General features: G+C 40.8%; 1 protein-coding gene across 2 annotated transcripts in view; it reads left to right on the top strand.

Annotated features, from left to right (window-relative positions):
* The window catches only part of tubgcp5 (tubulin gamma complex component 5), a 63,048-nt gene extending 50,373 nt beyond the window's left edge, over positions 1-12,675 (top strand). For both annotated transcript variants that reach the window (XM_048532392.1, XM_048532393.2), the window contains 7 exons: positions 2,325-2,409; positions 2,523-2,643; positions 4,553-4,719; positions 9,204-9,329; positions 9,590-9,678; positions 10,406-10,506; positions 12,105-12,675. In XM_048532392.1, coding sequence (XP_048388349.1) covers positions 2,325-2,409; positions 2,523-2,643; positions 4,553-4,719; positions 9,204-9,329; positions 9,590-9,678; positions 10,406-10,506; positions 12,105-12,151 — 736 coding nt within the window. In that variant the 3' untranslated portion in view covers positions 12,152-12,675. The remainder of the gene's footprint in view (positions 1-2,324; positions 2,410-2,522; positions 2,644-4,552; positions 4,720-9,203; positions 9,330-9,589; positions 9,679-10,405; positions 10,507-12,104) is intronic.
* Positions 12,676-13,110: the final 435 nt, after the last annotated feature.

Genomic DNA, 13,110 nt, shown 5'->3' with positions numbered 1-13,110 from the left:
CACACACACACACACACACATACATGAAAATTATAAGTCTGGAGAAATACTTCACAAACTTTAACCACCGTGCTTCTAAGCATTCATTTACGAAAAAATCTTTTTTTAAAAATCGTAAGGTGTATATAAGAGTAAATAGACATGGTCTCTTCCCAAGGGTGGGGGATTCTGAACCTAGAAGACATAGGTTTAAGGTGAGAGGGGAAAAGATTTAAAATGGACCGAAGGGGCAACTTTTTCACTCAGAGGGTGTTGCATGTATGGAATGAGCTGCCAGTGAAAGTGCCGGTACAATTACAACATTTAAAAGGCATCTGGATGGGTATATGAATAGGTAGCATTTAGAGGGATATGAGCCAAATGGTGGCAAATGGAACTAGATTTTTTCAGGATATCTGATATCTGGTCGGCATGGGCAAGTTGCATTGGAGGGTTTAGAACATAGAACATAGAACAGTACAGCACAGAACAGGCCCTTCAGCCCACGATGTTGTGCCGACCATTGATCTTCATGTATGCACCCTCAAATTTCTGTGACCGTATGCTTGTCCAGTAGTTTCTTAAATGACCCCAATGACCTTGCTTCCACAACTGCTGCTGGCAACGCATTCCATGCTCTCACAACTCTCTGTGTAAAGAACCTGCCTCTGACATCCCCTCTATACTTTCCTCCAACCAGCTTAAAACTATGACCCCTTGTGTTAGCCATTTCTGCCCTGGGAAATAGTCTCTGGTTATCAACTCTATCTATGCCTCTCATTATCTTGTATACCTCAATTAGGTCCCCACTCCTCCTCCTTTTCTCCAATGAAAAAAGTCCGAGCTCGGTCAACCTCTCTTCATAAGATAAGCCCTCCAGTCCAGGCAGCATCCTGGTAAACCTCCTCTGAACCCACTCCAAAGCATCCACATCTTTCCTATAATAGGGTGACCAGAACTGGACGCAGTATTCCAAGTGCGGTCTAACCAAAGTTTTATAGAGCTGCAACAAGATCTCACGACTCTTAAACTCAATCCCCCTGTTAATGAAAGCCAAAACACCATATGCTTTCTTAACAACCCTGTCCACTTGGGTGGCCATTTTAAGGGATCTATGTATCTGCACACCAAGATCCCTCTGTTCCTCCACACTGCCAAGAATCCTATCCTTAATCCTGTACTCAGCTTTCAAATTCGACCTTCCAAAATGCATCACCTCGCATTTGTCCAGGTTGAACTCCATCTGCCACCTCTCAGCCTATCTCTGCATCCTGTCAATGTCCCGCTGCAGCCTACAACAGCTCTCTATACTGTCAACGACACCTCCGACCTTTGTGTCGTCTGCAAACTTACTGACCCATCCTTCAATCCCCTCATCCAAGTCATTAATAAAAATTACAAACAGTAAAGGCCCAAGGACAGAGCCCTGTGGAACACCACTCACCAGTGACTTCCAGGCAGAATATTTTCCTTCTACTACCACTTGCTGTCTTCTGTTGGCCAGGCAATTCTGTATCCAGACAGCTAAGTTCCCCTGTATCCCATTCCTCCTGACCTTCTGAATGAGCCTACCATGGGGAACCTTATCAGATGCCTTACTGAAGTCCATATACACCACATCCACAGCTCGACCCTCATCAACTTTTCTAGTCACATCCTCAAAGAACTCTAAGGTTTGTGAGGCATGACCTGCCCCTCTCAAAGCCGTGTTGACTGCATTTAATCAAGCCATGCTCTTCCAGATGGTCATAAATCCTATCCCTCAGAATCCTTTCTAACACCTTGCAGACGACAGACGTGAGACTTACTGGTCTGTAATTTCCAGGGATTTCCCTATTTCCTTTCTTGAAGAGAGGAATTACATTTGCCTCTCTCCAGTCCTCAGGTACGACATGCTGTATGTTGCTATGACTCTAACTCTAATCGTTGGGACCATAGTTGACACTCATTGTGCACATCCTGTGAAAATTCCTTAACTGAAGACTACAGAGGGAAACCTTATCAACTATCATGTTATTTTCTCCTTGCCCAAAGTCTATTGAAAATCAAGAGGTGAGAGTGTGCTTTTTGTAGTGGTTTAGAAACTTGGAATGAAAACTGAAAAGGTTGCTATCATATTTTGCAGACAGTATTAGGCTTAGCTTTTGTTGTGTGCTTGCACGTCTCTTAGAAGAGTGAAATATTCTGAACAGACGGTAACATTTGCCCACTATCATGCATTTGAGCTTTTGTCAATTATTTGTTTATCCAAAAATTAAATCTGCACATTTCTGCCTTGGAAAAACTGTTGTCATTATTCCTGTTGATTATTTTCATTTTTTTTGGACTTGTGGTTTTAACAATAGGTTGTCTGTGTATTTGGAGAACATAGATATAGTGAAAAAGAGACTTCCGGTTCATTCCATCGATGGTCTTACATTGTGTTACAAGGTATGCTTAAGATTTCTTTACCCTGCTTTCTCCCAGATTTGACAGTTTTGCTGATCGATGCTCATAACGTTGCATTTTCTTATCTCATCCTATTTTCTGAATTTTTAAAACAGGTTCCGTGGCCTGTTGATATTGTAATCAGCTCTGAGTGTCAGAAGATTTATAATCAAGTGTTTATACTTCTCTTGCAAATTAAATGGGCCAAGTACAGCCTAGATGTTCTGCGATTTGATGGTAGGATTAGGTTTCAGTGTTCATTTGAAAATATTATTGACAGTAATATATATTTGAATGAGCAGAATTTGCATTGGAAATTGATTTAATATAAAAATGCAGATTCGCAGGACTGCATTATTAATGTCATTGATTTAATTGAAATGTTCTCTTCAAGAAGAAGCTAATATCTTATGATGTTGCTCCTGTGAAATCTAGTAACTTAAAAGTGGAATCCACACATCAAAGGCGTGGTTGCTTGTATAGATTTTTGACTGCAGCAATTCATAAATTTATTTCTGGCTGAGAAGAGAAAGACACATGACTGGAGTGGCCTGTGCTAATTGAGGAGAGAAAATGATATTTGTCCTCCCTACAATCGTGTGTGTGTGTGGGGATGCTTCAAACGTTTTGGCATTTCCCGATGCAAATACTTTCTTTTTGAACTGATACAGCTGTTTCCAACAGCTTTGTGGTAACTACATCTTTACTTTTCCCAGTTTCATTCTTTTGTGGCATGCTGCATTGTAATGGTGCCCAGCTGAATTCTATAATTGAGTGAAGCTGCTTCAAAAATATTTTGCATTTTTTGAAGAACCTTAAGCACACTTACAGCTTTATACTGTGTGTCGTTTCATGCCTGGAGAAGATTTACATTTCCTTTGAATCATTTCTAATCGTAAAACCAGTCCAGTAGTTTGTTTTAGCTGTAGTCAACTGGAAAGGGACAATTTGTTCCACATTGAGCTCTAATCTACCTTCTAATGGCCAATATTCTGATAAGTGTCTTGTCCTGTCTGTTCAGCTGTTAACCCATTTGACAAAGATTTGATAAGAGTTATGAAAAAAGCCCTTGTCAAATTTGGATGTATCTTCAGTCGCACGGTGGTCATTGTTTCATTTGATTAGTACTAAGTCATGCAGACAAAGAAGAATACAAACTTGCATGCTTGATCTATATCAAGTTAGTTGATCTCAGCTAGAACTGTATGATATGAATTGTGGATTACTGAGAAGAAAGTTGATCAATAATCCCATTCCTGACGACATTCCTGTGAACCCCACCCAAATTCAAATAAGTATCTGCTACTCTGTCTGCTGGATGATTAATGGCACACTTGACTAAACAATTGAAACTCAAGATGAGTTCCACTATTAGGCACAGGAAACAGAAGTGGGTGGAAGAAGGAATGTCAGATATATATATATTATATATAGGTCCAGAATTTCATGGTTTCACAGTATTTATCCTTATTAGTATACTCCTTTTTTCACATCAAGAGGTTGTGGCAAGCAAGTGAGTTGCATATTATCACAAATTGCAGGATGCTTTGTTAGCCTCACCCAGTTGCTTACCATCCATCTCCCCATGAGGTTCAACAAATTGCTGTATTTACACTGTGTAAACATGAATTAAATTCATCACAGAAGGTTAGGGCTGGTATTTGAGTACAGAATTATCTTGTTAATTATGAGGTTTGTATTTCTGCAACATCAGAGGTTCCAGAATAAACAGCTGAAATGATTAAATCATTTCCTGCAGATAGTAAATTGTTGCTAGAGGTTTTTGTTAAATGCAATATTTTTGTTGTCTATCCATCTTGTTATTTCACTTGTTAATCCAATCCTCTTCTCACTCTCTTTGTTTCTTTCTGCATGTATTTTGAGTCTAATTCACCAACTTTGTTCTTTTCTGTTTACTTTCATTTAAATTTATTGAAGAGATAGACTATTGGCTGCTTTGCCCTCATTTCTAGCAATTTGCAGCAAAAAAATTCATACTACACTCCGACTAATGGTAACACACCATGAGAGGCATTGCTTCAGCATATTCTGGGCCATAGGCATTTATAATTCAGTTGCAGTACTGTATTATAGTAAAATGTGTAGTAATTATTATTTATCAGTTTTTTAAAATGTGTCCTTACAGAACCTATTGAAGCTTATGAAAAACCACAAACAACTCTATTTGAGAATTCCAGTTGGTCATTTAAAGCATTGAAGACACCCGTCAGACAGCAAATCCATAGGATGTTTCTGCTTAGAGTTAAACTCATGCACTTTGTCAACAGCTTGCATAACTATATAATGACTAGGGTAAGGCTTCCTTTGGTAACAAGTGAAAAGTCAAACTGATAACAACTGTTTTAATTTTTTGATTTCTACAGTATATACTGGAATAGTCTGTAAAGCTTTAGCAGTATTTTGGAAACTTGCCTTGTAGCTAAAATGTATTTCCACTATTTCCTTTCCATAAAATATTACTTTGAACAGTTTCTTTCAACTTTTTCTCACTTTGTACATCTCTTCCTGTACTAACTCGGTAAGAATGCTACCTGCTGGCTTGCCAGTTTTGTTCAAGGAGTATTTCCACTTATTTTGTTGCAATTATGCATCGAGTATTATATAGATGAGTTGCATTGTAAAAAACGGTTTTAGGCTGCACCTTTGATCACCCATCCACCAACCCTCAACTGTGCCTCACAATATGCAAACTCTATTTGCAATTTGCATGCATTCGTTTCTGTAGGGTATGCTGGAACAGGGATGTTCAACTTGTAGCACTGAAATCATGTATGGCTGAGGAACCTTGGCAAACCAAAAAAAACTCCACTATATCAAGGCTTTCTTTGTTTTCAATAAGAATGGTGACAGATTGAAGACTCCGGGTTAATGCATTGTAGAACATTAAGTTTGTAGACACAGTAAGTAATGAGGAAAGCTACCATTTTTTGCAAAGGGAATTGTACACCAAATCAGAGGTTATGTCAGTTATAAAGGATTGTGATGAAATCTCATCTGATATACTGTGTACAGTATAAATCAGAGCTAATTGGAACTGCAGTTGCTAGAGAACCCAAGATAACCAAGTGTGGAGCTGGATGAACACAGCAGGCCAAGCAGCATCTTAGGACCACAAAAGCTGACATTTCAGGCCGAGGCCCTTCATCAGAAAAGGGGGATGGGGAGATGATTCTGAAATAAATATGGAGGGAGGGGGAGAAGGACCGAAGATGGATAGAGGAGAAGATAGATGGAGCGGAATGTATGGGTGGGGAGGTAGGGAGGGGATACCCCTAACCCTAACCCTATCGCGGGTCAGTCCGGGGAGGACGGACAGGTCAAGGGGGTGGAATGAGGTTAGTAAGTAGTAAGTGGAGGTGCGGCTTGAGGTGGGAGGAGGGGATAGCTGAGAGGAAGAACAGGGTTAGGGAGGCGGGGACGAGCTGGGCTAGTTTTGTGATGCAGTGGGGGGAGGGGAGATTTTGCAGCTTGTGAAATCCACATTGATACCGTTGGGCTGCAGGGTTCCCAAGTGGAATATGAGTTGCTGTTCCTGCAACCTACAGGTGGCATCATTACAGCACTGCAGGAGGCCCAGGATGAACATGTCGTCTAAGGAATGGGAAGGGGAGTTAAAATGGTTCACGACTGGGAGGTGTAGTTGTTTATTGTGAACTGAGCCTAGGTGTTCTGCAAAATGGTCCCCAAGCCTCTGCTTGGTTTCCCCAATGTAGAGGAAGCCACATCGGGTACAGTGGATGCAGTATACCACATTGGCGGATGTGCAGGTGAACATCTGCTTGATGTGGAAAGTCTTCTTGGGGCCTGGGATGGGGGTGTGGGAGGAGGTGTGGGGGCAGGTGTAGCACTTCCTGCGGTTGCAGGGGAAAGTGCTGGGTGTGGTGGGGTTGGCGAGGAGTGTGGAGTGGACAAAGAAGTTGCGGAGAGAGTGGTCTTTCCTGAAAGCAGGCAAGGGTGGGGTTGGAAAAATGTCTTGGGTGGTGGTGTCGGATTGTGGATGGCGGAAGTGTTGGAGGATGATGCATTGTATCCGGAGGTTAGTGGGGTGATATGTGGGGACGAGGAGGTTTCTCTTTTGGCGGATATTGCAAGGGGAGGTGTGAGGGATGAGGTATGGGAAATGCGGGAGACACGGTTGAGGGCGTTCTCGACCACTTGGGGGGCAAGTTGCGGTCGTTGAAGAACGAGGACATCTGGGATGTACGAGAGTGGAATGCCTCATCCTGGGAGCAGATGCGGCAGAGGCCAAGGAATTGGGAATAGGGGATGGAATTTTTGCAGGAAGGTGGGTGCGAGCAGGTGTATTCCAGGTAGCTGTGTGAGTCGGTGGGCTTGAAATGGACATTGGTTTGTAGGTGGTTGAGATGGAGACAGAAAGGTCCAGGAACGTGAGGGATGTGTTGGAGATGGTCCAGGTGAACTTAAGGTTGGGGTGGAAGGTGTCAGTGAAGTGGATGAACTGTTCGAGCTCCTCTTGGGACCATGAGGCGGCGCCGATACAGTCATCAATGTGATGGAGGAAGAGGTGGGGTTTAGGGCCAGTGTAGGTGCGAAAGAGGGACTGTTCCACATAATCTACAAAGAGGCAGGCATAGCTTGGGCCCGTGCGCGTACCCATGGCCACCCCCTTTGTCTGTTGGAAATGGGAGGAATCAAAAGAGAAGTTGTTGAGGGTGAGGACGAGTACTGCTAGGCAGATGAGGGTGTTGGTGGAGGGAGACTGGTCAGGTCTGTGGGACAGGAAGAAGCGGAGGGCCTTTAGGCCATCTGCATGGAGAATGCAGGTGTATAGGGACTGGACGTCCATGGTGAAAATGAGGTGTTGGGGACCGGGGAATTGGTAATTCCTAAGGAGGTGGAGGGCGTGGATGATGTTGCGGACGTAGGTAGGGATTTCCTGGACCAAGGGGGAGAAAATGGAGTCCAGATAGGTGGATAACAAAGTGTGAAGCTGGATGAACCTATCAGGCCAAGCAGCATCTCAGGAGCACAAAAGCTGACGTTTTGGGCTTAGACCCTTCATCTGAGAGGGTGGTATTACCAGATAGGTGGAGATGAGTTCGGTGGGGCAGGAGTAGGTGGAGACAATAGGTCGAACAGGGCAGGCGGGTTTGTGGATGTTGGGAAGGAGATAGAAGCAGGCTGTGCAGGTTTGGGGAACAGTGAGGTTGGAGGCTGTGGGTGGGAGGTCACCTGAGGTGATGAGGTCATGGATGGTTTGAGAGATGATGGTTTGGTGCTCGGGGGTGGGGTCATGATCAAGGGGGAGGTAGGAGGAGGTGCCGGAAAGTTGGCGTCTGGCCTCAGCAATGTAAAGGTCAGTGCGCCATACTCCAATTGTGCCTCCCTTGTCTGCGGGTTTGATGGTGAGGTTGGGATTGGAATGGAGGGCTGCACGTTCTGCAGGGGAGAGGTTGGAGTGGGTTAGAGGGGTGGAGAGGTTGAAGTGGTTGATGTCTCGACGGCAGTTGGAGATGAAGAGGTCGAGGGAGGGTAGGAGGCCTGGGGGTGGTGTCCAGGAGGAGGACTTGTGTTGGAGGCGGGTGAAGGGGTTGGTGGAGGGAGGGTTAGGCTCACGGTTAGAGAAGTAAGCGTGGAGGTGGAGGCGGTGGAACAACTGCTCAGTGTCCAGACGTGACTGGTATTTGTTGATGTGTGAGTGGAGGGGGACAAAGGTGAGCCCCTTGCTGAGGACTGACCTTTTGTCTTCCATCAGCGGGAGGTCTGGTGAAAATTCGGCAGGTCTCAGTGTGGCTGTCTCCTTTGGGGTTGCTGGCTGTGGAGGTTGAGGGCGGAGCGATGTCGGCATCGGCTGTGGGCAGGGTTCTGTCGGCGGTGGGTGGAGTTGCGTCAGCGTTGGGCGGACATGTGTCGGCATCGGCAGTTTGCAGTATAAATCAGCCTATTTAATGAATGATGTAAATACATTGGAATCAGTTCTAAAAGGTTTACTAGACTAATATGTGGAATGGGGCAAAAGGTTGGACAGTCTAGACTTGTATCTGCTGAAGTTTAGAAGAGTAAGAATAACCTTATTGAAGCATATAAAATCCTGAGGGATCTTGATGGGATGATTGGGAAAGAATGCTTGTGAGAGAAGCTAGAACCAAGGATCATTGTTTAAAAACAAGGTATCACAGCGTTAAGACATAAATGAGTTTTTTTTCCCCCTGTGTTTAGTTTTTGGAATTCTCTTTCTCAAAAGGTGTACTCAGAGTTTTTCAGTGTTTTTTTAAGGCAGAGGTAGATAGATTCTTCGTCAGTAAGAAGGAGATAAATTATTTGGGATAGGTGGTAATGAGTATATGAGATTACAGCTAGATCGACTTATTGAATGGTAAGCAGGCCAAAATGGCCTTCTCCTGCTCCCTGCCTATATGTTGGTTTTGGATGAATGTGTGCAGTAGGTGGGAATCATATATTGACAATTGTGGTCAAAGTTGAGAAATCCCATAGAATTTCCTAATTGTTTTTTCATAGTAATCCAACAAGCCTTCTGTAGTATAGTAAATGCAAATAGACCAAATTAATATTGTCAGCTAGTGTTTCAATTTTATGAAACACATCTTGTAGAATTAGTACATTAGAAAATGGATTTTACTTCAAAAAATAATTTGCTTTATGTTTAACGCTTTTAGGTTCTACATTTGAAGTAAAATCCAGATATTTTTGTTTCATAATTGTGGCTATGAAGTTGTGTGTTTCTATATTTTCTTGTAAGTATGTGGCCACCAAGTAGCTGTGGCTGGAACCAATTGCTATTTAATATTTTTCAGATATTGCATAGCACAGGTCTGGAGTTTCAGCACCAAATTGAGGAAGCTAAGGATTTGGATCAGCTAATAAAAATTCATTATCGGTACCTGTCTACAATCTATGACCGTTGTTTACTTCGGGAAAAGGTGTGTTTGCTTTGAACTTAGCTTAACAAGTTTTAAATGTAGATACCACTTATATAGCAAATATCGTTCATTTTTAATTTCACACACTGAATTAACGACCGGTTGCTTCTCTGTTCACAAACATGTACAATGAGTAATTATTTTATCAAAATAACAACTGCTTCTTTCAAATCTGGCTGTTGTATTTTAGCTTCTATAACCTGAACCAGCTATAGTACTATGTGTAAACGTTAATGTCTGTGTTGTGTAATTTTTTTCAGATAAGCTTTGTGAAAGAAGCAATCATGAAAGTTTTGAATTTGGTGCTTATGTTTGCAGATCGTTGGCAGACTGGCTTAGGAGTTTCAAAGTGCGTAAAGCTATTTTCCTTTTTATTGTCTTTTAATATTGACTGTAATTGCATTGAAATACTTGGGTGACTTTTTTGTTGGTTGCACAGGCAGATGAAAAGTCTTTTAATCCATTACTTAATTTTTTCATTTAATTCCTATGTATTTTTCCTAATTTGATTTTTTTTGTGGTTAATATGAATGCTGCAGTGATAGATTCAGACTGTATTGGCTGTTTTTGCATCAAAATTTCCAGCTTAATTTTAAAATACATGAATTGATGGCCATTGAAATATTTTCTTTTCTCTCTACCTAAAAAAAATTCTGGTATCCAGTTATTGATGTTTAGGATCCAAATCGTAAAAAGTTTGGTGATGGCTTTCGTGTTTTTAAGAGGCTGTCTGAGTTTAACATTCTCATTTTCTTGGTTATTTTGTCAGGGTTAATTTGATCCCAGTAAAATTTTATCAGTCATCTGTTACTTATTTGTTATAGATCTCATTTCATAGCTGAACAACAGAAATAACTGGGTATTTTCAGGTTTGTTGGAAGACAGAAAAGTCATACTGAAAGCATTGCAGTTTTTGCACTGAGTAGTAAGAAATTATATGGCATTCCAGTCTAAAGAAATAAATATACCTAGAATCGTGTTATTCCAGAAACATTTTCATTAAAATGGATGAGCTGGAAACTGACTGACAGATTTTAAACTTGATAATTTCATATTCATGACTTTTGTTTTATCAGAATTGAGACTATTGAGAAGATGGAATCTGATTTCAAAAACTGCCACATGTTTTTGGTAACAGTACTAAACAAAGCTGTTTGTAGAGGATCATTTCCTCACTGTAAGTGTACCTACTTTTTTTAAATAGTTTGGCTTTGTGTTAAAGGAGAGGATTTGGCAAGGATCTAATGATTTCATAAAAGGACGAGGGAAATATGGAATGACCAAAAAAAAGGGAGCAAGCAAAATATGTATGACAGAAATTTATTTACTCACTACATTGCCATATTGGAACATCAGTTCTTCAACATATTTGAAAGAAAATCTGAAGGAACTAGTTTTGGTTTAAAACACTCCAGTGAAGAAATTAATCTGTAGTGTTAATAGGAACTGCCACTGCTGGAGAATCTGCCTTTATTGCTCAAGATTGAGTTTTTAAAAATAGCAAAATCTTGTTGTAGCTTTAGGGGCAGTTGATGACACTACACCCTGGGGTACTGAACACAGCTTTGGTTTACTGTTTTGTATTTCAGAAAGATGTACTGGCATTATAGGCAGTTCAAAAATGATTCACCAGGCTGTTTCCTGCGATGAAGTAGTTGACTTACCAAGAAAAGCTCAACAAGTTAGGTCTTTATTCATTCATGTTAGAAGAATGAGGGGTGATCTTGTTAAAAGGTATAAAATTCTGAAGGGGCCTGACAGGTTAGATATTGAGAAAATGTTTCCTTGAATGGGGGAATCTTGAAATAGGCAACATAGTTACAAAATATGGGGGCATTCATTTAAAACTGAGATGAAAAGGAATTTCTTCTCCCAGAGGATAATGAATGTCTGGAATTGTCTACCCCCAAAGTGGTGAGGCCAGATTGCAGCAAGTATCTGAGGAGGAGGTTAGCAGATTTTAGAAGTATTGGGAAGTTTAGGGCTATGATGAGTTGACATGAAAAAGGATTGAGAACCAAGGTTGATCAGCCATGAATGGAAGGGCAGGCTTTAGGGGCCCAATGGCCTGCATCTCCAATTTCTTATGTTCTCTGTAAATATATGTTGTACAATTAAGACCGTAAGACATAGGAGTGTAAGTAAGGCCATTCATCCCATTGAGTCCACTCCGCCATTTAAATCATGGCTGATGGGCATTTCAACTCCACTTCCCTGCACTCTCCCCATAGCCCTTGATTCCTTGTGAGATCAAGAATGAAACAGTCTCTGCCTTTAAGGTATCTAATGTCCCGGCCTCCACTGCACTCCATGGCAATGAATTCCACAAGCCAACCACTCTCTGGCTGAAGAAATGTCTCCTCATTTCCGTTTTAAATTTACCCCCTCTAATTCTAAGGCTGTGCCCACGGGTCCTAGTCTCCCCGCCTAACGGAAACAACTTCCCAGCGTCCACCCTTTTCTAAGCCATACATTATCTTGTAAGTTTCTATTAGATCTCCCCTCAACCTTCTAAACTCTAATGAATAGAATACAATACAGAATACAATTCTGTAATGTCTCGACAACATTCTAGTGGCTTGCATTACACAACCAAAAACATGGAAAGGATAGTTATCTATGATGTTTAAAGAATAGTTAGTGATAGAATGTGTGACTTTGTACATGAATTTACTTAGTTAATAAATTTCATCGAAACATTTTGAAGTGTAGCTGAATTATTCATATTAACAATCAGGTGCAACTTTAATTGCTGTGTATGTTTTAATGTCACAGTGGAATCCTTGGCATCATCCTTAATGGCAGGAATGGAACAGACCTAACATTGAACATCATGAAGACACCTGGATAAATCACTTGATCAGAACGTTTGCATTCGGAATATATGACTGAAAATAATAAGCTTGCATCATAGAACCCACTTTTTTCAACTCATCAAGACTAGCAAATTGTAATTTTCAGTGGTAGATGGTTACACAAAAGTCTTCACCAGCTCTAGCGCTGGCCAAAAACTATTCAAAACAGTTTGTCCAAATAATTTCATAAATCAAAAGGTGTTTACTTTGTTGCAGAACTTAAAAATTGAACTACAATGAACAGACAATGAACAGAATGTTTGTTTCAGTTAATAGGATGGATGGCTGTTATTGCTGACATTATTTGTTTTAGAAGTAAATTTTAAAAACTGAAGATGCTGATCATTCTGTTGTTTTCAGTAAGAATCCTGTAGTCTCAGTGAGACAGGTATCTTTTTTTTAACCCTTCATCGTCTGTAAGCTAATTGATGATAAAAGCTATTTGGGTCTAAAAAATGAAAATATATAAAGTTGATCGTAAAACTGTCTTACCAGGAATTGATTGAATTACTAAAGTTTTGTTGTGATTCAAGCACAAAACTCTGCAGTGTATCTTCTTTATTTCTCAGAACCAGTGAGAATGATTCAGTGTATAATTAACTCCATAGCTAATACTTAACCAATAATTTATTTACATATTTTGGGCACAAGATGCTATTTCTCTTTGCATTCAGTGTTCAGATTACACAGTTCAGAAAGTTAAAAATAATAGTAAACAGTTTATATCTCTTGTATTTTTCACCTTGTGAACAGAAGAAGTTGAATGACCTGACGCTACATACAAATTGACCAAAACTTGGCACTTCACTAGCACAGGTGCCTTTTTAGTTGTTTGTACTTGCACAAGGACAAACTTCTTTTTAAACCTAAAAGGAAGTGGAACTGGTTATCTCCCGAGAGAATAACGAATAAATATACTGTTATAT

This window comes from Stegostoma tigrinum, chromosome 6 (genome assembly GCF_030684315.1).
Source record: "Stegostoma tigrinum isolate sSteTig4 chromosome 6, sSteTig4.hap1, whole genome shotgun sequence".
In the NCBI taxonomy this organism is placed as follows: Eukaryota; Metazoa; Chordata; class Chondrichthyes; order Orectolobiformes; family Stegostomatidae; genus Stegostoma; species Stegostoma tigrinum.
Note: the sequence above shows the minus strand (reverse complement) of the source record. Positions and strands in the feature narration are given on the sequence as shown.